The sequence below is a fragment of the Sitophilus oryzae genome, unplaced genomic scaffold (assembly GCF_002938485.1).
Source record: "Sitophilus oryzae breed Bouriz unplaced genomic scaffold, Soryzae_2.0 scaffold_1018_pilon_pilon, whole genome shotgun sequence".
Taxonomy (NCBI): domain Eukaryota; kingdom Metazoa; phylum Arthropoda; class Insecta; order Coleoptera; family Curculionidae; genus Sitophilus; species Sitophilus oryzae.
The window spans coordinates 208,554-224,741 of NW_022145636.1; the positions used below are offsets into that span (position 1 = coordinate 208,554).

At 31.3% G+C, this 16,188-nt stretch overlaps 1 protein-coding gene across 1 annotated transcript; it reads left to right on the forward strand.

Annotated features, from left to right (window-relative positions):
• Window positions 1–2,213: 2,213 nt before the first annotated feature.
• LOC115874526 (coiled-coil domain-containing protein 18-like) lies at window positions 2,214–16,186 on the forward strand. The gene is made up of 14 exons (XM_030889695.1): window positions 2,214–2,373; window positions 2,430–2,515; window positions 2,577–3,115; window positions 3,168–8,673; window positions 8,761–9,016; window positions 9,078–9,143; window positions 10,593–10,705; window positions 10,795–10,935; window positions 11,000–11,121; window positions 15,099–15,191; window positions 15,249–15,382; window positions 15,446–15,655; window positions 15,708–15,782; window positions 16,038–16,186. Exons 1-14 carry the CDS (start codon window positions 2,338–2,340, stop codon window positions 16,089–16,091), a joined length of 7,431 nt encoding a protein of 2,476 aa, XP_030745555.1. The 5' UTR covers window positions 2,214–2,337; the 3' UTR covers window positions 16,092–16,186.
• The last annotated feature ends 2 nt before the right edge of the window (window positions 16,187–16,188 follow it).

Below are 16,188 nucleotides of genomic sequence, written 5' to 3' on the forward strand. Positions count from 1 at the left end.
AGTTAATAACTACAACATATATACCTATTTATAGTAATAAATACTTTGGCAAATAAACTATGAACCATACAAATGCAGCAAATGTTTTACAATGTACAAATAATGTATAGGTACATAAGATAATGGGTAAAATGTAAATATATTTTAAATTTTGGGGTTTGAAAATCGATCTAATTTAACAAAAACATTTAATATCTACTAATAGTGATGTATTATTATTTGCATTCACAAAATTTATATGTATATTTTGCAAGTATCAATGTTCGAAAAATTATATTTACAAATAATACAATATTATCTAAAAAAGGCGTCAGCGATGAATTTATATGTTAAATTATTCTAAAATTTTGATTTTCTTGGGATTTTTTAGGTTCGGGAAAAACGCTGATTAAGTTTTCATTTGTTTTCATTATTTTTATTTGGTTTAAAAAAACGTTTCGGCTAACTATAGCCTTCACAGTGTTGTGTCATATGAGAGAAAAATCGTGTCAAATATAATCCAAAAATTACATATACAATATAATTCACACCTCATAATGTTTACTGCAATTAATAAACTAATATAAACTTATCAAAAGATGACCACATATTTCTTAAAATTATTATTCTTAACACTAAAATTATCTACATTGACTATGGAGTACGCAGTAAACATTATGTGCGTGGTGTGAATATTTTATATGCAATTTTTGGATTATATTCGACACTATTTTTCATATGACACAACACTGATGGAGGCTATAATGTTAGCGAACCGTTTTTTTTAAACCAAATAAAAATAATGAAAAACCAAATGAAAAATCAATCAGCGTTTTTCCCTAACCTAAATTCCAAAAAAATCAAAAATTTAGAATATTTAGAATCAAGGTTCAAGAATATCAAATTTTCCAAGATTGTAAAATTCTAGTTAATTATTTTATGTGTACAGTTATTTAGAGAATGTCATCGATGTTCATTTCCAAGCCAACTAGACGCCGATTTTTTTCGATGATACGGTATAATTCTTACGTAAAATGTAAATAACATTAGACCAATTAAAACAAAGAAATATGAATTTCTTAGTATTTTTAGTAACACCTTTATTCTTAAAACTTAATTTTGTATTATGCAAATATACCAATTTTATTGTTATTTTATTCATATTGTATTCAGCCATCACTTAAATATTTGATATTAATTTGGTATTATAAATAATCAATACTATTCATTAAAAATTACTGAACAAATATATGTTATGCTTAACATACATTATATATTATCAATCAAAAACACATTCTTCTTTTAAACTGTATCAGTCTTGTCTTTACAAAAATCTTTTTTAAAATTTGAACTCAAAATAATAATCTTTTTCATGATCTCTAATACACATATTCTTTATTTTTCCCTAGATCATAATACCTATTTACCATATATAAACCTATCATACATACCTACCATCATGGGAGAATATTATTTTTAAATTTATTAAAGATATTTTCAATAAAATTATCTTGATTTATAACTCGTACCCACTTTTCTTGCTCTTCCGGACACTTTAGGCTGCCTAGTATAATAACTATCCTTAGTAACTATCCTTTCCACCAGGAACACAACAAAGATGAGGCATAGCACCAAAAACACACTCCACTTAAGCTTTATTGATGAATTGTTAGAGTCTTAAAGACACACACAAAAATCACGATAAGTAAAAAATGTATGGGCACTTTTAGGTTAAATCACTTACACAACGTGTAATTTTTAAAATTTCTATTTTTTATGCGAAACCGAGAGTGACCATATATCTGGTAGTAGTTTATGTCACTTCAACACCAAAATAATTAGTTTTTTGCACTACAATAATAAATAATACCAAAAATCAAAGAGTTAAAACCAAAAATCAACCAACAAAATATGAAACGGAATCTAACCCAATATCTAAGTATGTACAGCTGATGAAGTAAACAAAAGTCCGCGCCTAGGCTGATCTTTTAATAGAAGGCACTGCTTGACTGCAATAAAATAAATAGCACAAAACACATACACAATAAATAGTACAGAGTACATTAGTTTGTTTCATTCTTTTCACGTTTATAAGAAGAGAACAGAAAATTATAAACGTCAAACATATGTCAAACTCTTCTTTTTTAAATTGTGACCCCGAACCGAAAAGGAGTGACTTTGAATTTTAACCAATCACATCACTATCTTTTTAACGTTCATTTTTGTTTCTGGCCAACCAAATCCCTGCTTCTCTTTCCTGACATTTATTATTCGTTAATTTTGAAAAGTTCCTAAAGTGTATCTTTAACGTGTTATTTTAAGACTATAGTTTATAGTTTATAAGAACATTATTGCAAAATGAGTTCAACGTGGGAATTAGTTTTAGTGGAATGGGTTTGTAATTTATATTAACTTTAAGCTTTTTTTAGAATACCTTATTTACTTTTCAGATTAACTGCCTCAAGCTTTCAAAAGTTATACAACAGTTAGAAGATTTACATGATGGTATTTTCTTTTGTAATTTACATAAAGTCATGTAAGCCCGTTTAGTTTATATGTTTAAACGTATTTTATTTCGTGTTTCTGTTATTTTGTAGAAAGAAATCGACAGACATTTCTCCTGATGATTTAACTTTCATTTTCGACTTGATATCAGTTCATTATCCTAGGATTGAAATAAAGGACAAGGCTAGTGTTCATGTATCAGACTTATCTAAAGAGGATCTTATTCATATAACTTCTTTATTAATGCATTACACATGTATTCATGATAGACGAAATGTTTTAACATCTCCAATGTGTTATAACTTGACATCACCTACACAGGTGTACATAAAAAAGTTTTTAGAAAAAATTAGTATGCAAGTATCAACTACAGAGTTACAACAAATTATACAGAGCATTGTTTCTGAAAATACAAATAAGCAGCGTCAGTTGTTCGATGTTATTAGTACACCTGTTGCAAAGAGGAGCCCATTGCAAGATATATTGAAGACACCTGCTACAAAAACAAAAAAGTTAGAAGATAGAGATAAAGAAATTGAACATTTAAGAAGAGAATTAGAACTCGAAAAGTATGACAAAGCTGATTTGTCTGATGATTTAAAAAAGCAAATAGAAAAAAACGCAAAATTAGGTGAGTAAATTATAATTTGTTCTGTTTAATTTTTAATAAATGGTATTTTTAGAAGCCAAATTAAAACAAAAATGTTCAGAAATAAAGAGATTACAAGGAGAAGTTGAGTCATTGGAACTACGTACTCCCCCTCATTTTCAAGATGTTGATTCCAGACAAACAGTAAAGCTTCTGAAAATGGAGATTGAGAATTTAGAACAGTATGTTCATCAGTGTGACCGTGAATATGAAAAATTAAGACAAGAAAGGGATATAGAAAGAAATAAGGTAAAAAAATTGGAAACAAACTCTACAATGTGGCAAGAGAAGTTTTTTGAAATTGAAGAGAAATCGCAATATTATTCTGAACACTTAAAAGAATTAGAAACCAAGAATGAATCATTGACAGCTCACTGTGTTGAATTGGAGGCTCTCCTGGAAGAATATAGGTGCAGGTCTTCAAACAGTTTTGAAGAAAGTATTGCTCTATCAAGTCGAAGATCAAAAAGTTTTGAACCTTTACAATCATGTGAAGATTTAGCTCAATCTGTTGTGGATATTCAACTGAAAGAGACCCAAATAAAACTTGCGGAAGCCCTAAAAGACTTAGAAGAATCATTAACAGAAAAAATGAAAGTTCAAGAGGAAATAAATTTGTATAAGTTTCAAATCATAGAATTAGAACACAGTTTTGAAAAAACAAATTTAGAAAAAAGTGAGGTAGAATTGAAATTAACAGATGCATATAGTGAAAATAATAAATTACTGATTGACTTAAATTCTCTTGAATTGTCTAAAGCAAAAATTGAGAAAGAGTTAGAAGAAATGGCAATGCTTTTGAATGCAAAAGCAATGAAATTGAACACTTGTGAACAGGAAAAAAATAAAATACATGAAGAGCTAGTTACACTTAGAGAAAATTTTGACAAAATTACATTAGAGAAAAATTGTATTGAAACAGAATTGATAGAAGCAAAATGTAGACTAAAAGATGTATCAAAAGAGCATAAAAACACTCAGGAATTATTAGAAGAGGAAAAAATGTTAAAAAATAAAGCCAGCGAAAATTTACAAAAAAATATTCAGGAATTGAAAGAAAATCATGAAAAGTTTGCTAAATGCCAAGAAGATTTTAATGCTGTTAAATTTGAATTAGAAAAAGAGAGGAAAAATAAGATTGATATTGAAAACATCTTACAGCAAACAAAAAGTAATTTAGATGAAACAAAATGTAAACTTAATAAATCTGAAACATTAGCAAAAAATATTTCAGATGAACTGGAAAAAGAAAAAATAACAATAGATACAATAAACAATAAACTAAAGGAGACTAACAAAGATTTAACAGAAACCCTAAATAAATTGAAAAACGCAAACAATTTAATTGAGAAAATCACAGAAGAAAAAACAATTTGTGAAAATCAACTTGATCAATCCATAAACAATGTTTCAAAATTGACTGGGAAGCTTGACTCCTTGGAGAAAACTTACAAAAACATGCTAGATCAGGAAAAATCAAACAATAATATGTTGGATGAAAATTTGAAGAGGGTAGGGAAAGAATTAAAGCAAGCTGAAAATGAAATAATTAAAAACAAAGAACATTTAGAAAAAAGAGAAAAACATTTTGAAAACTTAATCAAAGGTATAGAAAAAAAATTAGCTGAAGCTGAATCGACTATAGAAAGTTTGAAAAAAATACTTGATAGAGTGTCTGATGACCTAGATAAAAAACAAAATGAAAACGACGATTTGACAAAAAATCTTTTAGAGATTGAAAAAAAAATTAAAAAATCAGATTTAAAAAAAGAAGAGCTGGAACGTGATCTGTCAGAGACAAAAAGAGTACTAAAACAAACGAAAGAAATTCTAGCTCATAAATCTCAACAGTTGGAAGAAGAAAAATTAAAAAACAACATTTTAAATACCAAATTATACGAAGATGCGAAACATTTAGAAGATATTGCTGTGAAATTGGTTGAAACTAATAAAATCCTTGAAAACCATGTTGTAGAGAAAAACCAACTCACTAAACAAATAGATATAGACAAAAATAAATTAAGGAATACTTTGAACTCGCTTGATGAACAAATGGCTAAGAGGGAAGAAGCTCTTCAGAAATTAGAAGATACTGAGTCTGAATTAAGAGAAACTAAGGAATATCTTGCAGATGCTAGAGAGAATTTTAGTAGGTTGGCTGAGGAGAAAGATGAAATTGAGTCTCAGTTGAATAGAAGAATTCAAGTTTTGCAGGAAACTATTGTAACATTAGAAGAATCTATAAGTGTTGCTTCTGAAGAAAATAAAAAGGAAAAAATCGAAAAAGAAGAGATTAATAAAAAAATTGAAAATATATTAAAGGAAAAAGAAAAATTAGAAAAAGTTAAATTAGAACAGAACCGAAGTCTAGAAAACATTAAAAATGAAAATTTATTAATCATTAAAAAACTTGAAGATACAGAAAGCTCCTTGCAAGAAACTCTTAAACAGAAACTCAAAAATGATGAAATTGTAAACCAGAAAAATAAAGAAATGAAGGAAATGATAGAAACCTTTGAGAAGTCAAAAAGTTTGTTTAATAACGTTTTGCAAGAACTACAACAGAAAATAGTTGACAACGAAAAGCTCCAAAAAGAATTATCCGTTTGTAAAAATGATATTGAAGATATCAAACTGTCTAGTTCTTTGGAACTTGAGAAAGTTCAGTCTGAGAAGGATTATCTTTCAGTTCAATTGACTGATCTGAAAATAAGAATTGAACATAATACTAATGAATTAGAAGAAATAAAGAGTCAACTGAATTTAAAGGAGAACTCTTTGAAGGAATCAAAAGAATCATTTGAAAATATATCAGGGAAATATGAACAAGAAATAACAGAAAAAGAAAATCTACAAAAATATTTGCTGCAATATAAAAGTGACATTGAGAAGGTTCAATCTGAAAAAGATTGTTTTTCTCTTGAATTAGCTGATTTTAAAACTAAATTAGATGAAAATACAGTTTGCTTAGAAGAAGTGAAAAGTCAACTAGTTTTAAAGGAGGAAGCTTTGAAAGAAATGCATGTAAATTTAGAAGAAACACAAAAATTTTATGAAAATGCTCAACAAGAAAAAGAAGATCTAGCAAAAGAGCTATTGTTATGTAAAAATGACTTTGAAAAAATCCAGTCTGAAAAAGACTGTATTTCCTTTGAATTAGCTGATTGTAAAACTAAATTAGATGAAAGTACAGTTTGCTTAGAAGAAGTGAAAAGTCAACTAGTTTTAAAGGAGGAAGCTCTAAAAGAAATGCATGTAAATTTAGAAGAATCACAAAAATCTTATGAAAATGCTCAACAAGAAAAACAAGATCTAGAAAAAGAACTATTGTTATGTAAAAATGACCTTGATAAAAATCAGTCTGAAAAAGAATGCCTTTCCTTTGAGTTAACTGATTTTAAAACTAAATTAGATGAAAGTACAGTTTGCTTAGAAGAAGTGAAAAATCAACTAGTTTTAAAGGAGAAAGCTTTGAAAGAAATGCATGTTAATTTAGAAGAATTACAAAAATCTTATGCAAATGCTCAACAAGAAAAAGAAGATCTAGAAAAAGAACTGTTGCTATTGCAAAATGACCTTAAAAAAAGTCAGTCTGAAAAAGAATGTATTTCCTTTGAATTAATTGATTTTAAAATGAAATTAGATGAAAACATAATTTGTTTAGAGGAAATGAAAAGTGAACTTAGTTTTAAAGAAAAAACTTTAAATGAATCATTTGAACGTGTTTTAAATGAAATTCAACAAGAAAGAAATGAGAAAGAAGACCTACAAAAAAAATTGCATCAATATAAAAATGACCTTGTGATGGTCCAATCCGAAAGAAACTCTATTTTAGTTGAATTAACTGATTTTAAAAATATTTTAGCAGATAAGAGTGCATATTTAGAAGAGATAAAAAATCAACTTGAATTAGTATCAGCTGATAAGAATACAATTGAAGAAAAACTCAAGTCTACTGAAGAAAATTTATTTAAAACGAAAACTCAGCTAGAAGAATACATTGAAGAAAAAGTTCACTTTGAAGACGTTGTTTGCAGTCTCAAAGTCGAAAAAAATGAAGTTGAAGAACAACTTAAAGAGACGCGCAAAACTTTAGCAGATTTGCAAGTTTTTTCTGAAGACCAATCTAAAAAAATAGAAAAAATATCATTGATTTTAACTGAAAAGGAGGAAATAATAAATGAGGCTGTATTGCTTAGGAATGAAATGGAAATAAGATATGAAGAAGTTGTAGAAAGTTTAAATAATTTGAGACAGGACTATCAAGAAATTTGTGAAGAAAGGAAGCTGCATTATTGCGAATTAGAAGAGACAGCCAAAAAGCTGGAATTGGTTGAAGAAAAAGCATTTGAAGACAAATTCGTCTTTACAAGAGAAATAAGTGAATTAAAGAAGAATGCAGCAGACTCAGAAAAAGTATTGAGAGAAGTCCAATCCAAATTGGTTGATTTGGAATCTGAAAAGAACTATTATATAGCGTCTTTAGAGGATATGCAAAAAAATATTGTAGAAAACAATGGACTTTTAAACGAGACCTCTAAAAACTTTAAAGAAACTCGGGAGAACTTCGAAAAAGCTTCTGAAGAGAACAAAGCTCTCTCAAAAGCTTTAGAAACAACAACTCTTAAACTTGAAGAAGTTGACTTACTGAAGAATAAAATAGAGGCAGAAAAACGGAATGTTGACGATGAAAAGAGGATTCTGATCAAAACCTTGGACGAAACTGTCGAAAATCTCACGAAAATGGATAAAGATCTGGAAGAAACTCGACGTAAAATGAAGATGATAGAAGAGGAAAAGACTGTCATATCGAATTTCTACAACTTAAACGAGAGTGAACTGAGAAAAGTGACTCAAGAAAAAGAACAAATTCTTGAAGCCTTGGAAATGAGCAATAAGGACAAACTCGATCTTATGGAAGAAAATAAAGAAATTGAAAACAGGACGGGCGATTTGGAAGTAAAAATAGAAGAACTGCTTCAAGAAAGGAACAAGATTGTATCTGATAAAGCGGAAGTTTTGGAAAACCTTCAAAAAATCATCAAAGAAAAGGAAGAACTTTTCAGCGAACTGGCAAACATTTCTGCATCTTTGGCCTTAGTTAAGAAAGAAAAAGATGCACTTATGAGTGACTATGAAGATTTAGAAACGGTTTACAAAGAAACCTGCGAACGCAAAGATAAAGAATTGGAAAAACTGAGACTCAAACTTGCGGAACTAAGTAAAATAAATGAAGTGTTAGAAAGGAAGCTTCATGTTGTTACAGACGAAAAAGAAAAAATGATTTTAGCTGTAGAATTAAGTCAGAAGGAAGTGCTAAAGATCAAGAAAGAGCGTAACGAAATCATTCACTCACAAACTGAGCTCATGAAGCAGACAGAATCCAGTATCTACAAGGCTCACGAGACCGCCGTTGCAGAAAAGAAAGAACTTGCCACGAAAATTGACAGATTAGAAAAAGAATTGGAAAAATTAAGGGAGGCGTATGCAGCAGTGGTTTCTAGCAACGCCAAACAAGAATCTGAAAGTGTTAATTTAAGGTAAGGTTATTTCTTATAAACAGTATTTCTACGCCTTCTGTGACATCTTTTTTTTTCATCGAAAAATTGTTATATTTTGGTTATTAGGAAGATGCTAGAAGAGCGAAACAAACAAATTCAGCAGTACGCCGGTTTGAAAGATGCTTACGAAAAGCTGTTGGAAGAAAACAATAAGTACATGACTGATATTGACACTGTCAAATTTAAGCGGTCGAAAGACAGAGAAGAGTTCTTGAATCTTCTGAAGAAGGAGCGTGAGGAGGCTGAGGCGAAACAGAGCAAAAAGCTGAGAGAAGTTCGGGCAGAATATGAAGAAAAATTGGCTAAAATGAAAGACAAAATGGTGTGTTTCATGATTTCGTCCATAAATTTTACTGTATAGATCACCTCTGTTTTATTTTTAGATCAAATTATACAGGGAAGAGGTGAACAAGGAGATGTCCAAATTTAAAAGCGACCACAGTGAAGTTGTAAGTAAAAAGTAGTGATGGGTTGTTATTTAACTATTCTGTTATTTTATAATAGTTATTTAGAAATAACATAAAGCAACCTTTACTACTATAAAATAACATATATAAAATAACGACACGTGGAGATCGACCGCTCGTGATACGAAGTCGGCGCTCTGCATCGCCACGAAATTCTGTGCGGCTCGAAGCAATTCCAAAAAATAACTAGTATGAAAGATCTCAGTTAATTTTGACAACCATCTATAATCGGTTCGAAGGTCGATGGTCGTGTTGGGCTCGCAACAGCTAAAAAATAACGTATATAAAATAAGCAGCTTTTTTAACTAGTTGCCATCATAACGCGTGGCGGTCGAGATAACCGGAGTGGGAAAGTAACGCTGCTGAAAATAAGCAGTTGTTTGTTATTTTAGAATACCTGTTAAGAGCTTAACAGGCGACGTCGGTCGAGACATGCGGAGTTGGAAAATAATAGCTTTTCGCCTGTGTCATTCGATCGCGGTGTACGGTGGCGTTAGAATTTAATTATTTAATTTTTAATATACAGGGTAAGTTTCCTACTATGTTCTCTATGGGTATCTCGGAAACTACTGGAGATAGAGAGTCGGTTAAATGGGGAAAGAATTGCAGTTTTGTGGGGTCATAAATATGCGCCTATCAGATTTTTGAAAAAGTGTATGGCTTACTAGATATTTTGAAAAAGAAGAAATTTTGGCTATTTTAAAAATTGTCCCTAATTACATTATAATCTATTTTAGACAAAAAGTTTTCAGATAAAAGTTGTAGATAATCCCATCCCTAATGAGTTTGTGTTCTCCGATTTTTTCTAAAGCCTGTCATTTTTGACATATGACAGAAACATGTTTTTTTTAAATGGAAACCATAGTTGGCCATGACTTCCATAAAAAGCGCCATTTTTTAAGCATTTCAGCGATATAAGCTATAATATGTTTCATTCAAAAAATTACTGAGTCATAGCCAATTCTTATCTTTCTTGGCTATTTTATTTGCCTATCAGCAATAATGATATCAAGAAATTGTAAATGTTGATTAGAATTTAGTGATTAAATCAATTAGAATTTTGGTGATTAGAAATATTAAGTGCTTTTCAACTTCTTAAATAAATAAAGACTGTCTTAGCTAATTTTTTTAATAATTTTCCTCATTATTAATAATATAATGAACATTCTACAAATTAAAACATAGTATGATTGTTACATTATTTTTTATTAAGAAATAAATATGAAATTTTTTATGATTTTGCTACAATTTGGACAATGTGTATGCTCTTTTAGATGTTTAAGATAATATAAAAAAAATAACAGAAACCTGTTATTTTAAGCTGTTATATATATGTAAATAACAGTAACAGTTTCAACTGTTATTTAAAAATAACGGTTTTGACCACCACTATTAAAAACGTATATAATTATTTTTCTTATTATTTTTTAGACCTATCTACAAAAAACTGTTACTGATCTAAGAAACGAACTTTTCGAAGCTGAGCAGAAAATTAACATACTGCATGCGGAAAAAGACGCAACCAAAGAATCCTATATGGCCAGGTAATGTTTATTTAGTATACTATAAGTATTAAGGGAAACATTCTTTGAAATAGAAAATATTCTTTGATTTAGAAGAAATTATTTTACAGAGAATATCTGCCAGTCGTTCCATCGTTTGAAAGAAACGGTCCTAAACACTCTATTTCTAACCTGAGAGGTAGAGGCAACAAAGTCGCTGACAGGGACAGCGTCATTAGTGCAGCGAGCCTTCCCAGGGAGAGCTACATCAGGTAACAAAAAATGATTAAAAAATATGAAAACTGAGATTAGTTAAAAATTATGTGATAATTACAGAGATCAGCTGCAAAAACTAAGTAGGACTTCAACTGCTACATTGCCTGCTAGATTACACGCTCCTGGTGATTATGTTGAAGAAACCATAACGATTTCTAGAAGGACGTCCATTAATAGTATAGGTAAATTAATATTAGCCAAATTACCCGTAACATGAGTCACATATTATAGTCAACTTCTGTTACCCTATAACAGAAGTCATAATAAAGTAGAATGCGGGGGGCTTAATCACCGCAACCTTACAGATCTATTGTGTATTTACCCTTTCTTGAGTTATAACGACTTATAACTCATCATACAGTCTCAGGACTTTACCTAAAGCCAGTATCTGAGACGGCTCTACAGAGGCCAGCTCTCCATCTTGGACATCAGCCGTACCAAAGTTCATGGCATGAACGGTCGTCTCCGTCGTCTCGGCACCCTCAGTGATAAGTTGCGATTCGAGCGGTGGGAGCGACGTGTATTTATCAAACAACGTTTTCTTACGAAGCTCTCCTAGGTAGGAGATGCGCGCGACTAAAGCGGCATCAGGCGATTCAAATATGTCGCGCGAGTCGCGTTCATCGCCCTCTGTTGTCGCACGCGTCGCCCGCTCGCTTTTGTCTCCCACGTAGGACGATGCGTAAATAGTTATTGGACTGATATCATAAATTTGAAATGTTTTTGTGCGAAAAATTCAACAGAAACTGTTTTATCATAATTTTATTGAAGAAAAATAAAAAGTTCCTAAATTTATCACTTCAGTCAAATAACTGTCTACTCAGCATGTTTATTTTTTATCAATAATGATATGTATTGACTACTTCCATTCTAAGGGTAAAAACATAGTGGAGCGACGAGGCTAGAGGCACAGCGACGAGGTAAGAGACAAGATAAGCGACGCGACAGGAGACACGTACATAGTAAGGAGACAAAAGTTGCGATTTATTGCTCGACTTTCCAAATTCAAACCAGCATGTACAATGTTCTCCGACAGTGTTACCTTTTATTCCACATTCTCTAGCCACTTTTGCCCAAAGTTCGTCTAATGCATAGCGGTTTCTTTGGTCTGGATGAGATGCATTCCATAACGCACGCCTGTTGAATACGGATGATATTATGTTATGCTCAGCCATTGCGAATGATAAATGTTGTCTCTATACCAGCAGTACTCCTACTTAATGATACAAGTCAACTGAAAAGACCACACGCATTCCAGCGTCAACGCGACAAGAAATCATATTTTTATCTCGACACGCATCTCCTCGCTTGTCTCGTCGCTTGACGCTTCGGCAATCTCTTTACTATGTTTGCCATTACAATACACGATCAAATTCAAGTCGCGACGCTTACCTCGTCGCTGTGCCTCTAGCCTCGTCGCTCTACTATGTTTTTACCCTAATAATCTTCAGAACGGTTGCTCGTAGCGATTTTTACCAAGAGACATTTTTTACGTAAAAAATTACGGAAATGTATATTTTTTTCACTCAGTAGTTTTATATAAGTACGGACGAAATTGACGAAAAGTTATTACTCTTCAAAACAGTTAAAACACATTTAAGTGGCGTCCCCTACAAATAAGTCATAATGACATCAAAATCAAATTTCTCATGTCAAAAAACTTCCAGACAACAATTTTCATCCAAATATTGACGTTACTTCAGAAATTATTCGGAAAAAATCGAATTAGAAATGAAATTGTACTTATTTTTATCTGCAGAATATGTTACCGAAGTTTCCGAAATACAGTTCGGACCACCCTGTATAATATAATAGCTAAATACAAAAGTAGAGGATTGGATATCCTATTGCATGGCCGAATAGCCCTGGCAGCTCAGGCCGTTAAACTAAAATACTACTACTATACTGTTGTATATTGTATATTATGTTTTACGTCTGTTACATAAGATTCACCATAGAGATTCACATTTTTTCATATACGTATTATTTACAAATATACTCAGCCTAATCTCCAAAAAGTGAAGCCCAAACAGTGAAAGAACAATATGGAATTCTGCATAAGTCTATTTCACCCGGATATTCATTTAACTGAGCATGCCTCACCTGAAGAAGTTTTCATTGGTCGATGTTTTTAAAGGGAAGTGGTTGACTGACATTTCACACCTAACCTTCAATTTTATTTATATTTGTATTATTTATAACACATTATCATGGAGTTGGAAAAATATCAACAAATAATTGGAAACAATAAACTAAACAAAATCACTCTTTTACACGCACAAATAAAAAGTAATCCAAACAGAACTAAAACAACAATCAATCGGAGTTTGGCGCAATCGCAGTTCAATCCATATCCGGGTGAAATAGACTTATGCAGTTTTAATATGGAGCTGGGTTATGTTGTCTTTTTCTTACGGCACAGAAATTGCACACGGGGTTAAATAGGGAACCCTGAGTATATTTCTAAATAATACGTATATGCATTTTTTAGCCTATTCCTGTAACCTATAACAGGAGTCGTGTCATAATAGTCTACTTCTGTTACATTATGTTTTTATTACCTGTTACGCTTTTATTTGACTCCTGTTGCATACAGGGTGGCCCATTAGTGCGAGAAAGTCCAATACCGTCGTCGAAGATTGAAAAAAAGTTTTATACAAAATGTTGCTTAATTTAGGGGCATACCCTAAAATTATTTTCTTGTATAGAGGATTACCAGAACAAAGTTATGATAAAATTTTAAGTTTTTTAGCTGCACCCAAACAAAAATTAAGTCTTAAGTCTTCACCAGTTACACATAACGTGGGTTATTCAAATGACCAAGTTATACGGGGTGATTCCTGTAAGTCGGTCATGCTTTCGAGGAATGATAGGGGACGTCGAAATATTAATTTTGATATAGCACACTATGGATCAGAAATGCCTCTTACGCAAGATACAGTTTTTTAACAGTTGAAAGTATCGTTATAAAATTTTATTGTAGGAGTCTGCCTAACAGAGACACTTTAAATGTAAAAAGAAGAGGTTTTAGTTTCAACCAGTGGCGTAGCTGTGATACGCATCGGCTAATATTTTCAAAAAAAAAATAGTACGCCACTGATAAAAATAAAAATTTCGGAGTTTTTTTATTTACTCGGTTTATTTCCAAGAAAAAATGTCTCTTGTAACTTTCTTTTATCTAACACCATTTTGTTACAATTTAAAAATATTTTTTTTTATGAGAACCTTAAATATGCGAATTATTATAACTACTACCTCAAAACTACGAATTTTATTATTAACAATAAAAAAAATTCTAGTTTAATTTATAATTTTTTAAAAATTTATTTAGTGCTAATAGTAAAAAGTACTAAAGTTACCCAAGATGAAGGGAGCTACGATGCACATGTGTTTCTGCCCTTTAGTTATAATAATTCGCTGTATTTAGGATTCTCATTAAAAAATTTATTTATTTTTAAATTGTGACAAAATGGTGTTAGATAGGAGAAAGTTGCAAGAGACATTTTTCCTTGGAAATAAACCGAGTAAATAAAAAAACTCAGAAATTTTTATTTTTATCACTGGCGTACTATTTTTTTTTTTGAAAAAATTACCCGATGCGTATCACAGCTACGCCACTGGTTGAAACTAATACCTCTTCCTTTTACGTTTAAAGTGTCTCTGTTAGGTAGATTCCTATAATGAAATTTTATAACGATACCTTCAACTGTTAAAAAACTATTAAAGAATATCTTTAATTTTTCAAAAACTTTAACACCCTCTATCTTGCATAAGAGGCATTTCCGACCTATAGTGTGCTATATTAAAATTAATATGTCGACGTCCCCTATTATTCCTCGAAAGCATGACCGGCTTACAGGAATCACCCTATATACTATATATAAAGTTGTTTTTTTATATATGTTTTCTCTTGGTTTTAGGTCAATAATAATTTTCCTTTTATTTCATTAAGTACATTTATTTTTTTATACAGCGTCTTACGTTTCGACCATTTTTTTGGCCTTCATCAGAGTCCAAGAACGTAGATCATAGAAGGAAACTTTATAAAAAACAATCACGGAACACATTTAACAGGACGGTTGCGAATTTTCAAACATATTTTTTAATTTTACTATAGGGCCAACGACCTACATACAATAACTCCTAAAGTTGTTTTTAGGACGAAATTTGGAAATGGAAGACGAAGAAGACGACTTTTTCAACACGAAGTACTTGGCAGACCTGAAAGAAGGCCGTTGTATAACGCAGACAGGTAAATATTACACAATAAGCTGTAAATGTATGTTTTAATGTTTATCAATATTTGAAGGCCGTGAATCGAACGTTAGCCGAATGTCAGAACTTGCATGGAGGAACTCTATGGTACCGCCCCACCTAAAAAGCTCGTATCCCGCAGAAATGCAGTTTGTCAGCCCATCCAAGTTCAAAGAAGACGACATTAAGGTTCGGTCTTCACTTTAATATAAAATTCCAGGCAATCTCTAAATAATTATTGTCATTTTTTAGAGCGGGAATGTCGAACTGGACGACAGCCTCAGTAAACTACTTCCTGGTGAAAAACAACAGCAGCAGCATCGTCAGAAGAAAGAAGTGGGCACGACCACATACAAGAAGCCAGGACCACCGACACCCAGTAAAAATGGTGGAAGATTATCGTTGCAGGGCAACGAAATTCAGCCTTTGAAAGAGACCAATCACCAGTCACCCCCAAAAAGGGTATGATTTTTTTAAATGTTTTATTGTTTGTCTAATAAAAAACAAATTTTAGACAACACCCAGCAGGATAAGAGCCCTTTTTATGGGACGCAAAGAAAACAATGGTATTGGCAGAGACAACGTAGAGGTAACCCATTTCTTTCTGTGTTCTTACTTTTGTCTACGGTGTTGGTCTTGCTTTTTAGTTCAACAAGTCATTGTTTTCCTGTTTGCAGGAATAGACTTGTTCCTGTAATGGTACATCTTTCTTTTTTTTTTTCTAGTAGTGAGTAATTTTTATTCCATTTTCTGGGAACTTTTTTGGGCTGCTTTTTAACGGCATGCTTTCTGCATTGTTTTAATAATAGAAATATTTTTTTTATATTATGAATATTGTTTCTAGAACGTGACTCCAAGAGCTTCAAAACGACTAAGCATCTTCAAGAACAAGAAATAAAACTTTTGCTTCTATATTTTAAGCTTCTTGTACATTTTTTATATTTATTACTTAAAGATTGTGATCTATTTTTCTTAATAAAACAACGCTTTTCGAT